Source organism: Patagioenas fasciata, chromosome 2 (genome assembly GCF_037038585.1).
Source record: "Patagioenas fasciata isolate bPatFas1 chromosome 2, bPatFas1.hap1, whole genome shotgun sequence".
In the NCBI taxonomy this organism is placed as follows: domain Eukaryota; kingdom Metazoa; phylum Chordata; class Aves; order Columbiformes; family Columbidae; genus Patagioenas; species Patagioenas fasciata.
The window spans coordinates 160,469,659-160,490,689 of NC_092521.1; the positions used below are offsets into that span (position 1 = coordinate 160,469,659).

Consider the following 21,031-nt stretch of genomic DNA (forward strand, 5'->3'; position numbering starts at 1 on the left):
AATTACTGTTCCTTCAGCAGGCAAGCTTCATTATAAGTTTTCTGCTCATTGGCTGGTCTTGTCTATTTTAAACTAGAGTAAATCCACAGAAATACGAAAATGGCACGCAACTGCCATTTACCTTGCGATTACGTGTAGAGATTTAGCTATTCCAGTGCATTCCTATTTTTAAAATAATCTGTTTTGTAAGGCCACCAGAACCTCTTGCATAAATAAGATATGGTCTATATGTGGGATGTAGAAATACAGTTTTATAGTTGAAAACACATCTGGAACGTATCTCAGTTAAAACACCCCTTGCCCATATGGACTAGTCTGTGCCTCTAGAGGGTTCCCTTCAGTCTTATTCTAATCAGAATCAATTTCTGAGTATTAAAACAACGCTGAACAAAGGCCTTTAATAGCCTAAAAGTGCAAGTAAGAACTACTTGCAAAAATCGAACAACAGATGAGAAAGATCTTGATTCAAAATCAGGCACCAACATCCCACTCACAGAATGACATGGCCTATGTGAACACCACTGCTGAAGTCTCATTCAGCCTTTGCAGCTGACTCTGCTGCTCACAAACAAGTCCTCTTAGCCACAACATCTCTGTTACAGAATTAACACATCTCAATTTTTGCAGGCATAGTAAAAGCCCATATTTCTTGCAATTGAATTAAAGAATTGGGAGGCTATGCAACTCAAGAGAAAAATCCTTAGAACTAACAACATTTTCAAAGCATAGCTTCCAAGTAAGAAGAAAAATTTATTTAATCAGGAGTTCCAACAACCCAGGTATGTGCTCTGGGAACATAATTCCAAAATGCCCTGTTGTCCCAAAAATACTGACTCATTTGGAAGGAAAGACGCAGCATCCAGATATCAAGCTCACACTGCATGACATTCATCTTAAAGAAATCCTCTGTGAAGAATTAATCTCTACAATCTGGCAAAACTTGAAGTATCATCAAAAAATACCTCTTCTCTCAGTGGTATCTGACAATTAGCCAACAGTATCTGACAATTCACCTCCATCATCAGTTCACCTCCCTTGCATATCTTGATTCTCTTCAAAAGACCAGGGCTTTTTCTCCATAGTTGGAATTGATATTTGGTTCAGTAGCAAAATTTTGAGAACAGTACATCCTTCTGAAAGCAAAAGTTAACTTCTGCCCATCTCCATAATATCACCTTTTTAATTTATTATTATTTATTAATACCACCATTGTAGGGCCAACATGCCCCTCACATGGCATGTATAAACCAGAGAACTTTAAAAACACCAGTATCAGCTTCTTGAGTACTCAGGGTACATGAGAGGTGTCTTGAAGTTAACTCTCGAAACCATAAACCAGTGTGATTTTATTTATAGACTAAACCAGAGTGGCTGCAATGAAGTTGCAAACATACTGCTGCTTCTGAATTAGCAGTAGCAAATTCATTAGCTACATGGAATAGTCTTCCTAGAAACACACACTTGGGTTATGCTACCCAAATACAAAGGAAATATACCCTTTTAGACACTGCCTAAAGAATCAGGGTGGTGTAAGAGATCCAGATTGTTTCATGTGAGAAAAGCTGAACTCAGAAAATATATGTGTTTTCATATTTTTCTCACACACTCCCAAGCAAGTTACAATTTCTCTAGGCCAATCCAGCAGCAGGAACGCAATGGGTTCAGAGCACACTTACGTTCCCGGGGCAAAACATCAAACACGCAAGTATTTCACAGCAGAAAACAAGTAACAAGATTTGTGTTATCAACTGAAAAAATCTTCCAAGGATGGAAGTCCAAAGGAATTCCTTAAAAATGTATTCCACTACAATATGTAGTGAAGCACAGAGCAGATAGTTGCTGCTTGAAAACAAAAGCTTTTAAAGACATCACAAAAATCTCAATGAAAAAATGTTGCACTGTTTTTCAAAACATGATACATTTAGACATTATTCCCAAGGAGAGAGACCCTAAACATACTACAACAGACTAACTCATGACTTTGGTCAACGTGGATATAGGCCAGTCTAACAAGCTGACTGTTCATCTTCTGTCGCTAAACTCTTTTCTAAAAGTTTTAGAAGGTCTGTGTTTTACTTTCATTGATTACAGCTCTTCAAAATAGTTCAGTGTCACAAAACCTCACCCAAAGTTTCTGGAATGTTTCTCCTTTCTCTTGTCACATCTGAGAGCCTAATTATCGTTCCTTCTTTCCGTTCAGTTTTGAAACGTAATCGTCCAGACTCTTCGTCGTCATCCTCCTCTTCATCAGATTCTTCTTTTGTTTCTTCTTGAAGTTCCAGAGATTCGATAGCTGCCTGAATCACAAAACACAGAGGATATGCAAACTGAAAAATCTACTTTGTTGTGATAAGTGAGTGCCAGAAGACAAAGTCTTCTTTAAAAGACCCTTTGTACAAATTTTGCTGACATTATACATTATTCTCATACATAAGTTTATGAACATTAAAGAGTTTGGTAAACTTCTAAAAAATATTAATATATGAAGTATGTAATAAATTATATATTTAAATCTATTGAGAAAAATCCATTTTGCTGCAATCTTTAAGGAAACATGGAAACTTCATTTAGAACCATCATCTTATCAGTAGCTACTTTTGCTCACAGAGTGACAATTTATCACTGAATTGACTAAGATTTAAACTTAGGATACTACTGGATTCAAGCAATATAAAACCACTAACATTTATTTTGTTAACAATCTTCAGTAGCATATTGTTAAAAAAGATATAGCCTTACATCTCATTTTCATTCCTCTAGGTACATATAACTGTACTTGTCTTTTTCTACTCCTTGAGTATTTCTCAGTTTTAAATCAGCAATTGGAGAATGTAGAACAGGATTGGATAAAATTTTAATATACTAAATTTGTATATTGGAATGTTACTCCCTTTTCCTCATTTACTTTCCAGTTCCCTAACAGAGAACATTAATTTAGATGAAACTATGTCTGAAGTGAAAATGGATTCCTCACCTTCAAATTAAAAAAAGAAGGAAAACAAAAAAAATCCATTTATATGCAGGCATAATCAAATTAATGTTCAGAATGTTACTCAAGTTATATTTGATTTCTAGAGTTAAAAATTAGAGGTATTCTAATATAGTGTGATTTTCCATAAAGTCTTTGGTTATCCCTTGTACAAGCCTACTTGCTCATCTTCTAGAGCCTGCATAGGAATTTTGTTTCTTTGTAAAAGCACCAAATGCTTCATAACTCTTATGTTGCCTGAGAACAGTTAAAAATGAAATATATAAAAGAAATACATAAAAAAAGAGTTTAATCTTCTAATTACAGAGATTGGTGCAGTAATTTGTATGCAAAAGGCACAGTAAGTCAGGTGGACAGACACTAAGTCACAAGTCAAGAAAAATAATTAATGGCAGAAGGCTGCACAAGATTGTAAATGTCCTTATTTAGGACTCAAACTTCACCCAAAATCAAGAAGAAACATGGAAAGGAAGATCAGAGACAGGATTTGGCAGGGCAATTTCTACTTTAAAAGACAGCACACCATATAAACTCAAGCTCAAAACCTCTCCATCTTTGGTGTGGTAAATAAATGACGTGTAGACTTAGTGAGACTTAATGGGCTACCGGTCCCAAGTTATTTCCATTTTATAATCTCTTTATCTCAGAATGTTTTATCCATTCCAGGTAAACATTCAAGCACTGCATTTCCTGACCTCACAAAAATGCTTCCAGATATATCTAAGAGAATAGCCAAAGTTTACAAAAAGCTTCAAGGCTTACGTTTTTAAAATCTGTCTGCTTTTATGTAATGACTTTACCATATCAAATATGCAGTTAAAAACAACAGACAGGTTAGCAGGCAAAAAAAATGTACTTCAAGACTGAAAGAAAACCAAATCTCAAACGAAAACCCAAATTGAGAACACCTGGTCTGATTTACATATCTATGTATAATCAAAGCACCTCTGAGGACAGGCAATTGAAACTCATGGAACAGAGGAGGGATGTTAGCAAGGAAAGAAATGTTAAAGTGGTTTAATCAAAACAAACAAAAACAAAGGAGAAAGATAAGGTTAGCATTTTACTTTCAAAAGAGGGGCTCCCAAAAGAGAAAGCAGTAGCAGTATCTCTATCAAATCTAGGTTTTTAAATAGAGCAAAACGCATAACTGTATAGTCTCAATGCTTGGGACATGCCCTCTTACTACACTGAGCCTCCTGCTTTACTTTAGAGCATAAACACAAGACACATCCACTCTCTATGAACATGTCCCTTAAAAGCTACATTGGAAATCCAGTTTTTATTCAAAGACTGGTTTCAGTCATGTAATCTCATCTGTCAGGGCAAAAGTTACTCGTGCAAGGTTCTATGTGTGGCTCAGACTGCAGAATCAGGACTAGAAAGGTAAATGCAGTCTGCCTTGTCCTGAAAAAAATTTGCAATTCTTTAATGAAATACTACAGAATATACCTGTGGAAACTCTGTTGCCTTTTGATAATTATTCATGCTGGAAAAAATACATCCATTCTAAAAAAAAACCCCAAACAACAAATAAACAACCAACACACCACACAAGTTGTAACAGACTATACCACAACTAGTTTCCTATGCAACAACAACAAACATTGCTCAAACTTTTTTAGACCAGCACTATTCTATTCTGAGCCACTTGCGCTGATTCTGTAGTTTTCTGGGTCTACCTCACTTTATTCATCGGTATAATGCTCAGGCATCTATTAACAAACAACAGCTGTACAAGCATTAAATATTAAAGAAAAAAAAAGAAAAATCAAAAGAGCTAACGAAAAACAGGCACCAAGCAAAGGCATCGCTTGAGAATGCTAACCGACCCATGTCCAATTCTGGTTACATGTATTATTGGGGAATTCATTTTAGCTGCAATGGAGACACAAGCATGTCTCACAACGTTCTCCACATACTGCTCCAGGAAAGGTTATTTGAGCTGTGTATTTGAGTATCGACCCCTCCTCCACAATTTGTTCAATAGTTGTAGCACGTAAGATTTCTTTATACCACCTTTTCCAACTTCCAGCCTAACAGGATGAGTTGTTTTGCCAAGATTACAGTATATGAATGGCTTCTATGTTTCAAAAGAAATGTACACACAGGAGAAGACACAAGTGCAGACACAGAATTAATACATACTAATACTTACAGGATTCCACTTAATACTTGCGAACAATTAGTACCTCTGAATATACATAAACAGTCCTTGAACAGCCATTTGAGGTCACTTGACTGGACTAGCCAGCCAAGGTTTCTTAGCAGCTCTCCTCAAAGGGAGCTGAACATTTCCCATTATGACTCCTTGCACAGAGCTACCAGAGAGCTTTGCTGACTCTTCCTTATGATGAAAAATAATGACTTTTCTTCTATCGCAAGGTCAGAGTTTTCTGCAATCCTGATTAAATAATTATGCCATAAATCCCAGTCACTGACCGGAACTCCCCATGCTGGGTTATGATCTCCTACGGAGCCAGAGCACGTACTCCTGCCCCAAACAGCTTCCCAGACAGCTGCAGGGCTGATAACAGACACAGCCCAAGGAAAGCAGGAGAAAACACTTGTCAGCGTGATAAACGCTGATCTGAGCACAGGATCCTCCTAAACATCAGACTGACAAATGTTCTGTAGAGCTTTGTGCCAGAGAGCACTATGATGTACAACTAAACCAGACCCCTTCCAGGTGAAACACGATGAAGGTGAAACAAAGAACTTAACTAGCTAGAAAATAAGCAGTGGTGGCTTCTACCAGGGGCTAACACTGAAGCAACTGCAATTGCTAAGTCCCAAGGGATCAAGAAATAACAGAGAGCAGATAAGAGGATGCTACACTTATTTCAAGGGCACCTCCACTTCACAGATGAAATATGGGAATAAAAAACAAACCTAAGAGCTTCTAAGACACATTTTAAATTTGGCTGTTTTGATTTTCGCTCTTTTCATCATTTTCCTCCAGGCTGACAGGTAGTGTCTAAAACCTTCAAAAAAAGGACTAAGATGCATAAGTTCTGACTAAACACGGACAGAACAATCTCTCAGACACACGGGTCTTTTCTTTTTTTCCAAGTTGTATACGATTAAAAGAAAACCAGTACGCGGCACTTGTTCATGACATGCTTTCTTGATTAAAGTCCTCATCACTTCTTAACAGCATAACCTAAGAAATGGTTTAAATTTATGCAATGAGAAACTCCCTATCATAGAGTTAACAGAAGATTAGTTCCAATATATATATAAAAAAAAAAAAGTTACGAATTCTAACTTCAGTAGGTTACATTTTTATGAACATTTCATAGAAATAATTAGTGACACTATTCCTCTAAAAATATTTTGGATGCGATAACTCATGTAACTGGCAGTTTTACCACACCTATTTGCTGCTGCAACTTCTGGGTATTGAGCTTTGCATTGTACCTTAGGAAGGCAAAAATGTGTTCTGAAGCATTGCCATATTTTTCAAAGAAGCTCCTCTAATTGTTATTTACTCATAATCCAAGCTCTAGGCACTATTTCAAATTAAATATCAAGTGGAAAAGCATGCATTGGACCTGATCTGGCCAATTTTTCCTGCCTCTTCCTCACACCTCCCACCTGAGTGCCACTCTTTAACAGGTCTCTCACTTCCTTTATTCACTGGTTTCTCCCCATCATGTTCCAATTCCCCAGCCAGTCAGCTTTTCTCTTGGTTTACACCACCTCTTCATGCAATATAAGAAGCTCTGTTTGGTTTTAATGTGTAAACTGCTTAAAATACAACACTAGCAAACACCTGTCTCTATCGGCTCACTCTTAGTTACTCAGATGCTAAATTTCAATCAAGAAATAATGCTATTTATTTGTACTGCATCTATTACAGCTCCATTCTTGTGGTGCATTTTCTACAGGAGAAAGCCAACAACTACCCTTGTTTACAAGCAGTGAATGTTCTGAGATTTAAGGAGGAGTGCTGTTATATAATACTCAAAAAAAGAACAGAACTATTCAGAGTTGGAGGCATGCATCTAACCACACAATGAACTCTACAAAGGTTATCCCTCCTGGCAGTATTCTCATTCAGAGAGTGCAACTGTGAGCCTATCAACACATGTAAATAAGCTACACATGAAACAATAAAAGAAGAAGATGATGGTGCTATTTTAGAAACAAGAAACCTGTGGTAACCTGCAAGCCATCAGAATAAAGCCACAATTTACATTAATTAAATGACGACGTGGGCAAAATGGTCACATTACATGATGGACAAATTCTCTCAAAGCGCTATTAACAAAATCAATTAAAAATTTCCTTTAATGTTATCTTTTGAATGAAAGGAATTTAATTCTGAATCAGACAAAATTAGACAACATGATTATTACAGAATTCTCACTAGTTCATACTCTAAAAATAAAGCCATGCTTTTCAAAGCAGCAAGTTTGACAGTGAAACTCAGCTATCTACTTAATTTTACAGTATGTGCGTTGTTTTCATTGTCTTATGCAGACTGTGGCTGCCAATAACACAAACGCATCAGTCTGCTTTCAAAACACCAGACCGAAGTGTATATAGTCTAGTGAATTAATTAAAAGTGTTTAAGTGTTTCACAGTTCTTTGAAAGAGTAGATTTAATCCTTAGGAAACAGAAAATTAACTACGTTAAAGTGTATTTGGTGTGAGATCTCATGTCTGCAACAGCAAAGACTGAACAACGTAGGCGGCCCCTTTCAATGCATCTCTCTTCACCTGCCAAAGAATGTTGTTTTATAATAGTAAGTTTGATACAACTAGAGTATCAGAGCACACCCATTTGTTAGAACTTCATAGAAGAATGCTGCTGTGTCTTTGAGGAATTAACTTCCTGATGAGTTAAAGCTCCAAAGAGGGAACACGCTATGACTACACTTCTCAGCAGGTAATCCATTCAATCCTATTTAATTAAGAACTGGAATAAAAGTAATATTAAAGCAGATTCCTGGTGGAGAAATGAAAAAATCCCACATCAAAAACTTGCTGCAAATTAATAACAGGTATGATACCACTGTTCCAGGCTACAACTAGTGAATGTATACTTGACAGCTTTTTCCATAAGCTTTCCTCTTGCAAATAAAGGAACTTACGCTTTTTTCTAATTGAAGAATTAAGATAAACTTCACATAAGTTTCAGTCCCAACACAATTGACTTCAAAACAACAAACAATCTGACCTTTGTCTTTCTAACATACAGAACCCGCCGTGCTCACGCTCCTGCTCAAAGTAGGATACCCAAGAACCGTATCTACACTCCCAACAGCAGTAAATTACCCATCTGGAAAGTGAGGCACCATAGCTATTAGAGATTTAACAGACGGTAAGCAGTATTATTATCGTTCTCCTACTGAAAAGGGCCCCTGAAGTTTTGCATGTTGAAGCTAAGATTGAGAATGGACATTTTGAGCTCTCCCTTATGATTTTCATCCCAAGGGGGAGAAGGGATCAGATGTATCTGACAATATAGATGCTGTCATAATTTATCTTATACAAAGAGTAATGTCACCAGTAATTAAACACTGATGCAAAGTTGAATCAGTTCTTACCCAGCAATACGGGCCATTATACAAATTCAAATTCTGAAACAACTAGTTATTTTAAGTTTCCACTAAATTTATAACATACCTCTTCTGATTCATTTGGTATTGCCTGGGATTCTTCCAGCTCCTCGTCAGCTGTATATTCTCCTTGTTCTTCCATTCCTTGCTCATTATATGATTGCATGTAATCTTCATCCTAAGGCAATAACACAGGAAGATGAAAAAATACAGACCAACTCTACAGCAATGGGGTCTGTATGCATCATTACTGATGCCAAAATTAGAAGTTTTGTACCTATTGGAACTATCAATTATAAGCAATATATCATGTCAGGTATAATCAGCAGGGCTTTTAACTAGACAATAGTTTCAGTATTATCAAACGCATAACCGAAACACTTTACATTCAGATCCCAGCAATGTCATCATAAAGATCCCATCTACTACTGTTTGCCCCATCTACTTCTATATGTCTACAACCTTTGATTACAAATTTACGAAGCAAATACCACAGTACCTTCTTACTAAAGAGAACATGCATCTATAGTATGTACACATTAACATCAGATTTTACCCCAACAAAAACACAAATATTCTTGAAGCATTCTGTAAGTGCTCACACATGAATTCTGAACAATTATGAACATAAAATGAGGGCAAAACCTTCAATTTTGCTTGTATTTTAAAACACCTCACTGATCACATACAGTTTTAATTAAGATTAAATAATCTCGCTAACAATTAAAGCCAGTGCATGTTCTCTAATACACTGCTTAAATTATATTGAATTATGCAGGCGACATTTTCTGAACTAACCTCCAATCTCTTTATTCAGGTTTAGACAGTTCTCAGTTACAAAAGGGATGAACGAGCAGGACATCAATCACTTTGGGATATTAGCACCTTAAAGATGTCTTTAGCAGGTCAATAATCTTTTCACCTTCGAAGGACTTTATCAGATCTTGTCTAAAGCCTGGATAAAAGCTTTTGCATTAAGTACTTTTAACAATTGGCAGTGTATCTCCACCACACAAAGCTGTTTTCTTCCTTAAGGATACAATCCTCAAGGTCACGATTCTCAACTGCCTTGCAGCATGACAAAAGAGCATTACCTACCGCCAAACAAGCTGTCAACACAAACTTTGTCACAGCCTAGATAAAGAAACTGGCAGACAGTGATAATAGGTCTAATTTCCCCTCCTCCCTAGGGAAGTAAACAGATTTCAAATCAGTCTAAAACCCTATGCACGTGAAGCAATGTTATCTTTGAAGATACAATAGAAAGAAACTCACTGGAAATTCATCTAGGGGTTCATTGATTTCAAGGTCTAGCACTTCATCTTCTTCTCCAGGCTCTTCCCCATATTCTATTTGGTCTTCTGTCAGTTCAGGATCATTGCCTTCATAATGTCCTTCCTCTGCATACTCTGAAGTGTATAGCTCGGGTTCTCCAGATTTGTCATAAACAATTTCATCTTCCCCTTGGTCATACTCAGACTCATGTTCTATTGATCGATCACTGATGCCCTCAGTGAGGTCGTATGATGTAAGTATGCCAGACGTAGCATTGAGGCTGACTGTGACACCGTGAGAACTAGCACACACAAGGGGGAAAAATGCAGAGGTTGAAGCATAACAGTCAACTATTCACAAAGATTTACAAAATCAAAGCCAACAAATAAAAATTCTCTAAGTTGGTGCACAAAATTATACCTCACACACTATTTGACTCCATGCCATATTCTCGTAATGCATATTGTATTGCAGCTTATCACCAGCTGCAGGCTATTTGACCAGGGGAATCAAACCACCCAGATGGTTTAGCAGGTCAAACTGGCAAAAGTCCTGCTTGGAAACCAAAGCAGATCGGGTTCGATTTTAATTCCAAGACTAACAAAAAATACATAAAACTACTATAATTGCATCTGTTTTCTCAATATTTCAGAATAAGCTAGTGAATTATCTTTTATTAAATGTATTAATATTGTTCCTTCTTGATTATCTTTAATTCAAACTTACATTTTTATGCCAGATTTCATGCTCTACTTGAAATAATGCAAGATATATAGTCTAGAACTGTCATTTAAATGCCTAAGACTTATTCTAATTTAGTAAAAGCACACTGGCAAAGAACAATCAATACAAAAACTGGCAACTTTACAATCTGGAGGAAAAGTAAAACTCAGAATTTACTCTTTACAGCAGCCAGTGCCGTCAACACATAAAAGAGCAACTAACCAACTGCAGACTAGTTAGAAAAGCAAGGGGGAAAAGCTCTTCTTGATTTGAGGGCTCTGAGTGTAAGGAAAACGAAGATTTTAAAAAAAAAATTTTTTTTTAATGTAATTACATTCTTATTATTTACTATTTTTCTAAGTTTGGGGGAATGAGATCCAGAGAGCTTTGAGCTATTTGCATCTCTAAGACGGAGAAGATTTAACACGAAAATGAAGACATTATGCAGGATTATCATTATCCTTCCAACTGCAAAGGCATAAATGAGCTTGAATGGAAACAGAGGGAGGAGAAAAGGAATGGAGCAAGGCTCCAACTCTCTGGCAATAAAACTGCTAAAAATGCAAGACCTGTCTACAGAAACCTGCTTCCACTGAGCACTGTTATCACACTTCAGATACTTTATCATCGTTCATACAGTCACATAACCATCCCTGCTGCCCAGGGCACACAAGGAGGAAATACAGAGAAGAAACAGCAAGGACTGTAACCCAGATTCCCCATTTTGAAGGGAACAGTGCAGCCCTCACTCCTGCAGGGAGAACAGCGGCCAGTGGAGGGACTGATGGTTGACGGATTTCACCACATCCTCATCAATCCAACACAGGGACAGGACTCTTCCTAATTCCAGCCAAGGACAGAAAGGGAGATCTCAGAGCAACACAGACATATATATGCTACACATACATATCTTTTCTTCATATTGCTTTGGATGACATGCCCGCATAGCATGCAACAAGTAAAAGCTGGCAAGACACACAGGCAATTAAAAGCAGCAGAGTCACTGCATCACAAGCATCTTCCTTCCCCCTTCAATCCAGCTTGAAAAGTAAAAATGTCGAGACACTCATTTTGATTTGTAATGTCCATAATTCAGTTGTGGAGGTGTATCCCCACAGAGGATTCACAGGGCAGGATCCTTAGTAATCTCCCACGGAAGTATTTGCTCAAGCCTATAAACCCTGTACAAAATTTTCTGCTGTGTAATTGTATGTAAATATTTAGGTCACAAATCAAGCCTTACAAACTATGAAGCTCCCCTCCTTAGGGTCTCAGGAGTTAAGATAAATTTTTAAAAGAAAGACGGCAGAAAAGGTCTTTACAGGAGAAGGAAGCCTACAGTGATACAAGGCGGCACAGCACAGGAGCTTTGTGAGTATTTACAAATAATACTAAGTGCAGAGATTACACTGTTTCTTCTTTACAAGTTTTTTTAATATATTTGAGTTAAATTTATTGAATTTGAATAAACAAAAAATTTTTTACTGAAATGCTAACAATGCTACTGAACACATTTTATATATATATATATATATATGTGTATATATATATATTCACACATATAAAAGTAAGTAGTTGGCTAAGTAAAAAGCAAAATTATCTTAAGCATATACCAGTAACTTTAGTTTAGCCATTATTATCAGTAGTAGTAGTCATGACTAGCTTTGAGTTATCCAAAACACGAGATTTAGAAAAGAAATACCCAAAATCTTGTTCCTCTTCATTGTCACTTTGCAGAAGATCATCATTCAGCTCTTCATCTGACAAGTCTGACTGATTCTAGGTTTCAGAAAAAGTCAATCATGAACATCAAAAAGGATATAAACTTTTAACTAAGTACTGAAACTACTGAAACTTCTGAACACTAAGTATTTTTTAATGAAGAACGCATCTGAGACTAAGACCATACACTCCATGAAATTAACTCATTTGATGGAAAAAAATGTACTACACAAGACAACAGTCTAAAAATAATGTTTGACAGTCTTACAGAAATTTACAAAACTCCAATTTGCTTCACTATCAACAGTTTTCACTGATGCATTCTCAAATATAGCTGAAGATGACAACTCAGTTAAGAAATACCAGAAAGAAAGGTAAGTTAGTGCGCTGCCTTGTGACCTTGAGGCATTAGGCAAGTCGAGAAAATGCACTAAGTTACTGCAGTTTCTAGAGAGCAGAGATACTTAGGAGACTAGAGGGGAGAATATAATGATATGAAAAAAATGAAAAACTATAATTATTTTGCAAGTGAAGAAAAGAAAAAAAGTAGAAGAAAGTATCATGCCTTTTCTGAACTCCCCCTCATTTGTCTATCATACTTACAGTTGTTGCATTGTTTTTTTTCTTAAATAATTACCCCTTAGGAAGAGATAACTGCAGTTTTGCTCAGCAACATTATTTTTATCTCCTAAAGTAATAGGGGCAAAAGGTTATAACAAGGGTAGATTTATCTAAAAGTACTGGGATAAGATTAAGTAGAAGTAAGTTCAGCCTAAATAGCTCAGGGAAAACTTCCTGAGAAATGTATTGCTCTGCCATATGAGTCCATAACCACAGATTCTGCTCAGAGCCCTGTAATATGGCAGACTGAAAACAAGAATAGAAAAAGCTCAAGAACCCGTAATACATTGGAGAAATATAGCATTGGTTAGTATTCACAGAGATTTTAAGATAAGCAGTTTTATCAAGTCACATTTCAATTACCAAGATGTATGCAATGTTCACTGCTTGTATTTTTGATAATTGTATAACACACATCTGCACTCCTTATCCTCCTGGAATTTTATTTTCTTTTTTAAATGAGTAGATGAGACAAAGGAATTTCCTATCTTTAATAGGGATTACTTACAGAATAATTTCAAGAAGTTAACTGCCAACATTTAGAGTGTGATTATAAAAAAACCTACATCAACTAAAACTCAACTTTTACCAGATCTGGGTTTCTTAATGAACCTATTCACCTCCAACTAAAACTTTAAAAACTATTTTCTAAATGAATTTGTTTAGCAGATCAAGTGGAGAAAGAGGTACCAGCCAGTTTTGATTTCCCAAATGGAAGCCCTGCCTTCTCCTGCAGGTATCTGGCAAATCCAAACATATGTTTGGTTCTTTTCATAGAGTTCCATTTTGGAAATAGATACCAGAACGAGGAGCCTAGAGCAGACACTGTTTATGTTCATCAGTGCTAGCTGCTCCCATATTCCTCCCTCACTGTAGGAGGAGAAGTCCTCTGCCTACTTCTCAGACAAAGCAGTGGTGGATTATGTGCAGTGACTAAGTCTTTAATAGACACTACTGATTGCTTTTTTATTTACTCGCTGGTAAATACTTCTGGTATTTTGATGAGTAACTTTTAATAGCCAGGAAGCTGGCAGCTGAAGTGAATTCTCCAGAATGCTAATCAGCACCCAGCAGGTATAATTGGTTTTTTGTCTTGGTTTTTAATTGTTAAGTCAATATGAGCTACAGAGAAACTGATTTTGAGAACCATCTCATTTTTGAGCAGTATTATGAGAAGAAACACTATCTCAGAAAAAATAAATTTTTCTAAAAGCTTTATTTTAAGAAGCCACACTTGGAGGTACTTCACAAAAGGAAACAGAGCTCTGGGTGCCAAGCACTCTGCCAACAGGGCAGAGCTAACATACCTGTGGCTATTAGGTTTTAGGAAGGTAACCGTAAAATATGTAAAAGGACATAGCAAACAACTAAAGTGGGTAAGTTGGACAACATTCACTTCTTAATATCTGTAACAATTCACTTTAATGCATGTATCTTACCTTTTTGCCAGTTATCAAGTCCTCTCCAAGCAAGTCATCATCAAGTTCACTGGAAAACATTAACAAATGTAAGAAGCTGAACCTTAGAAAACAGAAACAAACACCATATAGGGTATGAACCTTAAAAAACTAACTTAAGAAGAATTGTTGCTGAGTGTCCACAAAGCTTTCCTTCTAGCAAAGCATTCAGCAAGCTGAAAAACGAGATATTTTCAATGAAACAACAGACCATACTTATTAAGTCAGACTGCTGTTGTGCAGTCATTTCATTCCATATGCTTTCCTTTCCACATCCCTCCGACTATAACATAGCACACAGACCTAGACAAAGCGCAGGCATTTAAACCACGGCTAGCTGGGTCCTCGCTCTAGATCATTCAAGGCCCTTTGGGCGTATTGTCAAAATTGCCATTTCTCACCTCACCAGGGAAGAAGCACACAAGACAGTAATGTCCTGTGGGCAAGATTCGGTCTACAGACCACCACATGGCCCCAGCTGCACTCCAGCAAAGAGGCCAGTTGGCACGGGAGCCACTTAGGCCTAGATCTCTAGTAAATACTTTACTCCCTCCTCCTCAAGTTGAGGGCAAGGTCAAGCAGGCATTTGTAGGATGACAAAACCAAATGCATGTTTCACCGTCTTTGTAGGTGTGACTAAGAATTCAGGAAGCATAGAAATACCTGGCTCACAAAACTTCTGCCGTCACATAGCATCTGTCCCATAAACAGGATGCAACACAGAGAATTGCAGTCCAGATTAGTTAAGATGTAGGACAACTGCTTTAATCTCATTCTTCCTTCAGTGAAAGAATTATCTAGCGATAGCAATAAATAGATTCCCTCTGCTATAATAAACACTTATGACTAACAAATGCCTGTATTAGAACATGGACATCCTAATACTGCGATGCCAGTGATTTGAAATGTGAGCTGTAATCCAGGAATGTGAACATATTTCTACCAGTATACCCTCATTAAAAAACAACCACCAAACATGCCTTAGATACTACACAAAAATTAAATACCCCAAAGTGAGAATGGGCTATATGAACAGAATAGGTATAAAAATTCCTTAGGACTACATAAGAAATACTTGCAAAAGGGGAAGCCAATCCCAAGACACAAATCAGTGCTAAAAGTTGTTTTTACAGATGGATACATCTCTTTCAATGTTGGTTACTGTACAGATAATGCAGGGGGGGAATTAAAATCTTGTGGGCTAGAAAATAACAGATGATACTCCAAATCAGCACTAAATAGGACGTTATCATCAGTACACAGCATTTGTCCATAGTTACCAATCTCAAAACAGTTCCAGGAATGGTTGAACATTAACAAATAGCCATTTTTTTGTGTTCACTGCAATATTAAACAAAAATTGGGACATGAAACACATAAATCTCAAAAAGCAAACTGAAGGCAATTTAAGCCTTTTATTTCAGAAACAGAAAACTCTACATAAGAGAAATGGTTTCAGGAGAATTTAGAGCCAAAACTGAAGTAGGAAAAAGTCACTAATCTCTTCAGCTGTCAGTAATCTGACAAATGCACCAAAAGGTCTGAAAATATTTCCCAGCACTATGGTCCACCACTAACAGCTTTTGATAAAACTGCACTAGAGAATTCCAAAAGACAGCAAGACAGCATGTTACAGCAGCATTCAACGCCGAAGAACAAGTTGAGGTAGTAAGAAATTCACATAAAAAACAAATACAGAAGAAAGCAAAAGTTTAAATTAATTATCTAAACATAGTGAGGGCTATTCAACACATTACTAAAAAGATCCTTGATGTGATTTTTTTAAAGATGATTAAACATTGGGTCAATAGAAGTAACTGTATATGTACTCTAGTTTTTTAAATGTTTTGGCTTACCACTTGACAGTCAAAAATATTTGTGCTAGCACATAAATGAAGCTCCTAAAAGTATTTCACAGAATGCCTCTCAAGACTTCTTAAAATATTCAATGTAATTCAATATTTTCATTGACAAATTAAAGGCAGAAAAATCACCATGGGTAATTTTTTTAATAAACAGAGTAACAGTGAAAAGCATGCACAGTAAAGCCATCCTATCCCAAGCTTCTTTAAAAATAGCCAAATCTGAAGTTATCTGTCAGAAAGAAGAAAGACCAGAATTACCAGATCTGACTATTAAAAACAATTAAAAAACAATTAAAAAAAAAAAAAAAATGACCAGATACTAAGAGATCTCAGGTTAGCTGAGAAACAGACAAAAACAAATGGTTGCAATCTAATACCCCATAAAGTCACAGATAATAAACTGGAATAAAAGTACACTATATCAATAGTTTCAAAGGCAACTCACTCTCACTATCATCAAGACACAAAAGCCTTTCTAAAAGCACAATTCTAAGTTTAAGTAATCCAAGAGTTCACTGCTTTCAGAAGAGACAGACACATTTCTTCCCTTCCTCAACTCCCAATACTCAACATTCCCCTCACTGAATAGATTCAGCTCACCAAACGAGGAAGAGAAAATAATAATAAAAAAGAGAGCAACAAAAAGTGAGAAGCTTTCTGCCAGTGTAGAGAAATTAACAATCTCAGAGAAGGGTTAGAGTAAGCAAATTTCAGCAAAAGTCAACTACTAAAGCAGCCCTGTCATCTCACAGGATAGCAGCACAGAACTCTATTTTCCCACATTCAAGCTTTGTGCTACTTATAGGGATAAATGTATAAATTAATAGCCTGTGATAAAGACATCAGACTAGCCATTTCTGGCCTCCAATTTCATGAGCACACCTCATTAAACACGAACAGTAGCAAGGACACAAGTGTTTGGGGAAAAGAATTCATAAAAAAATGTAATGGGAAAAATCTTCCAAGAACAACGTTACATTTGCACTCCCAAATAACAGGGGTCTCCCAACCCTCAGTTCTCACCCTCCTGTGTTTGAGAAAGCAAAGAGATCTGGAAATTCAAAATTACTTAAATGACTGGGGGATGGGACTCAGTTAAGCAGCAGCACAGAAGAGTTGATGGTTGATCAAAATGTACAAGTAACAGCATAACCACTTCACCCTCCCCGAAAAAAGAGTGATTTAGGCTCCAAAACAAAGCATGAAGAGTTAAAAAAACCCAACCATGTCTGCTGTGTTAATTCAGATTTATTTTTTTTTTTCAGTTTTCAATAAATTGTGTCCTAAACTGAATTAGGCCAACAGTTAAAAAAAATTCAAGCAATTACATTAGGCAACAAATCCATGTACAGCATTTGAAAACATCCAGACAAACACAGAACGCTTCTAAAGACAGCTTGGCAATCTAAGAAGAAACCACTTCCCTTACAATTTCACTAAATAAACAATATGATTTTTTTATCGTCTATCACAAATTATATGCAGCTAATAATAAACACAAATGAAAACTTTTTTTCTAAAACTGAATCCTTGTGTGCTTCAAAGTCTCAGCTTAGTGAAAACACTCTATAATCTTTCTCAAGTCCTAGAAAAATAAGAAAAGCACAGAAGAGGAAACTAATCCCCCTGGAATGACAATAAATGTAGAGTAGCCAGTTCACTCCAAGGGCTCAGCTCAGCGGAAAACTACTTAAACTAAAATTTGTTTACCACAATCACTTGAATTATTATTAAAAAAGACAAAAAAATTATCTATTTGGAATGGTTTTTTCTCCTTTTTACAGTGAAAACCACTGCCTTAATCTGAATAAGACAATTATCAAAAAGGAATTATAAAAACAACACAAAAACGTGGAAAGTTTTCTCCCAGAAAGAACAAACAAGTTCAGGCAGCAGCTTGATTCAAGTCTTTCCCAGCTGGGATGCTGGCACGTAAAAGAACGTGCTCTTATTCTTCCTGAAAATACCAAGTCCACACATATTTCTCAATCTTTAAAACAGTCATATTTTTCAACAGAAGCCCATACCTAAGCTCCATTACTCTTCCCAATGTAAAACTGAAGTAGAAGATTAAGGATAGGAATTTAAACATCTAGGTAAGAGAAAAAAGTTAAGTTGGGCAAAATCAAGTACTAGCAAAAATCTAAATATTTAAACCACTGAGATCCACTAAATATTTAAAAGGAAAACCAGGACATTAACTGAAATGTTTCTTACACACCACAGACACTTTGTATTTATCCAATTTTAAATGGTATCTCTTCATATTGCTCTCTATATTCCTGAAGGCAAGTGTATATTTGGCACAATCTAGCACCGGCTGACACATGCATAACAACCAACATCTTCATTAGTATCCAAATGTATGCTGCTCTAAAAGTTAGAATACAAAATGCTAGAATAGGAAACCAGATCAATGTAATTCAGCATACAGAAACTGAACATGAAATGTCCTACCTACCTGTCCCAGTCGTCATCTCCAGCTCTTCTTCTCCAAGACCTTTCTGCACCAGGCTTATCAAACTGATCAAAGTCATCATCTGTAAAGAAGGTGACTACAATAAATAATTCTTACTGAAATGAACGGTTTCTGAAGGAACCACTTAGGTGAGATTTTTTTTGGAGGGGGGTGTTGTTTTCTAGAAGATGTAAAAATACTTTTTACTTTCCATTTTAACATAAGGAAAACAGTTAATACCAATATGCAATAATAATAACAGATGTACTATATAGCTTTCCCTCTTCTCACCACTGAAGTAAGGATGACCCAAGGAAAACAGAGAATGAGATACATGACTAGAAAATGTTGCCAACAAAGATCATCCCAGAGACAGAAGCTCCCCAGAAATGTATGAAACCGAGGTGGAACGAAGGTGAAGGGAATAACACCTGCCACATCTCTGTTTGCCTTGGGGGCCACAAGCTCATCTACCCACACTGGGCCCGCAAAGGCACTTTGAAAACAGGAGTTAACCTCAGGTCAGCACAAGGCAGGATGGTACCAGCAATCCAAAACAGAAGAGGGAAGTCAGGTGTGATATACCATCAATTACCTCAACTGGGGCATTAAAAATAACAGAAGTCATTGAAGTAGGTTACACTGTGTACATAGGCATGCATGTGCCTTCTGAGATAAAACTGGTGCTCCATATATTTTAACAAGTAACCTTGCTCTAGCCAACCAAAGCACGAATTACTCTTGCATAGCTTAGTTTGCAAATGACAGTTTTGCTACTTAAAAATATTAAAGCTTCCATTTATCTACAAAAAAAAAAGCAAAGCTCATTTGCTCTCTTCAGACATCCAGATGTCATCTGTAAAACAGAAGCACGTAGCTTCAGAAACACTCAAACCTTACACTCTCATCCTGTGGCTACAGCCCAATAGAAAACGCACACCTGGAATAAGCATATTTTCACACATTTTAATAACTTCTATAAGAACCAAACAAGTGCACAAACAGAAGTTACAGTCAACACATGGGGAAACTGGCTGTAGTTTAGTGGTCTGCAAAATACAATCCTGTCCTTCCATTACAATCTGAATTGGTGAACACTAAACTGCCACATATCCAGTCATCCTCCTGACTCTACTAGGACTGAATTCTGACCAAGTACACCACCAAGGATCAACTGGTGGTGTTTTTTTAGGGTTGTTTTTTGTTCGTTGGTTTGGTTGTTTGGTGGTATTTTTTTTTCTTTTTTGGGTGGGGGGGATGAGGTTGTTTTTTGTTGTTGGTGGTGGTGGTGTTTGTTTTGATTGGGTTTTTTTGTTTTTTAATCAACAATTTTAATCAAATCTATCTGCAGCTTTTTAAACTCAACCCAGTATCCTTCAGTGAATATTCCACACATGCAATGACAAACCTATTCACTTGTTACTTCATATAATCAAAATACAGGTGTGTTAGTGACCAGAGGTAGGAGGAGGCAAAAACACTAAAAAGAGAAAATTCAGTTCTTGCAATGTCACTACATTAAGAGCTTTCAAACCAGAAATTTCAACTATAAATAGGTATGAAAATAAGACTGCTCAGTATGAATTACGATGCAACACAATTCAAGTGTGGCAACTTTTGTTTTGAAACAGAAGGCAAAAACAATTCCCCTTGATCAGGTTCCCCTGTTCATTGCCTACAGATACTTTTGTAACTAATCATCTGTATTTAAAGTAATTTAGACAGGCTAACACCATTGAAACAAACAGTTGTTCTACATTTCTCTACTCAAATATCTACATGTTGCAACCTCCTTCAATTACAATTCCTATTCCACCCACAGGGGAAAGCCAGACAGATAAACAAGCACTTCCTATCTTTCCCTTGAACACTAAATTACCCAATTTTGTGGTTGCTGAAAAAAAGTCACCTTGCTCTCCTTACCTTCATTTAAACCATGCTGCAGTGATTATCTTAGCGCACTGCCATTTTAAGGGCACAAATATCCTGCACTGTCATTGTCCCTACAGCTGGACTGCAGTAAGCTGCTGACGTGATGCAACCACCTCCAAAGATTATTTTTTTAAGGTAACGTGACTGGTTTTGCAGCAAAGCAAACTATGAGTGTCTACATCCTGACTAACACAGCTCAAGACAACGACCACCATCAGGCAGACAGTAACTTCTTTTTAAGCTATGCCTGCTTGCTTGAAAGGTATCATACCTTTTTCATGCCAGGCACCACTTTCAGAACTACAGAGAGCTGTATTATAAACCAACACCACTTGAAGACAAATTCTTCAAGCTCTTCAGCACACAATTTTTACACAGATGGACCTTCACATCAGCCAGGTTTAAATCTAGACAACATAAAG

General features: G+C 36.7%; 1 protein-coding gene across 6 annotated transcripts in view; it reads right to left on the minus strand.

Moving 5' to 3' along the window:
• RBM33 (RNA binding motif protein 33) overlaps nt 1-21,031 on the minus strand; it is a 103,996-nt gene that overhangs the window by 74,268 nt on the left and 8,697 nt on the right. For 5 of the 6 annotated variants that reach the window (XM_065830618.2, XM_071805323.1, XM_065830616.2 and 2 more), the window contains exons 2-7: nt 18,681-18,759; nt 14,337-14,385; nt 12,257-12,333; nt 9,832-10,132; nt 8,624-8,734; nt 2,126-2,297 (exon numbers count right to left, since the gene is read on the minus strand). In XM_065830618.2, the coding sequence (XP_065686690.1) occupies nt 2,126-2,297; nt 8,624-8,734; nt 9,832-10,132; nt 12,257-12,333; nt 14,337-14,385; nt 18,681-18,759 (789 nt within the window). Of the gene's footprint in view, nt 1-2,125; nt 2,298-8,623; nt 8,735-9,831; nt 10,133-12,256; nt 12,334-14,336; nt 14,386-18,246; nt 18,312-18,680; nt 18,760-21,031 lie in introns of those variants that run through there. The other variant, XM_071805324.1, reaches the window with a different exon arrangement.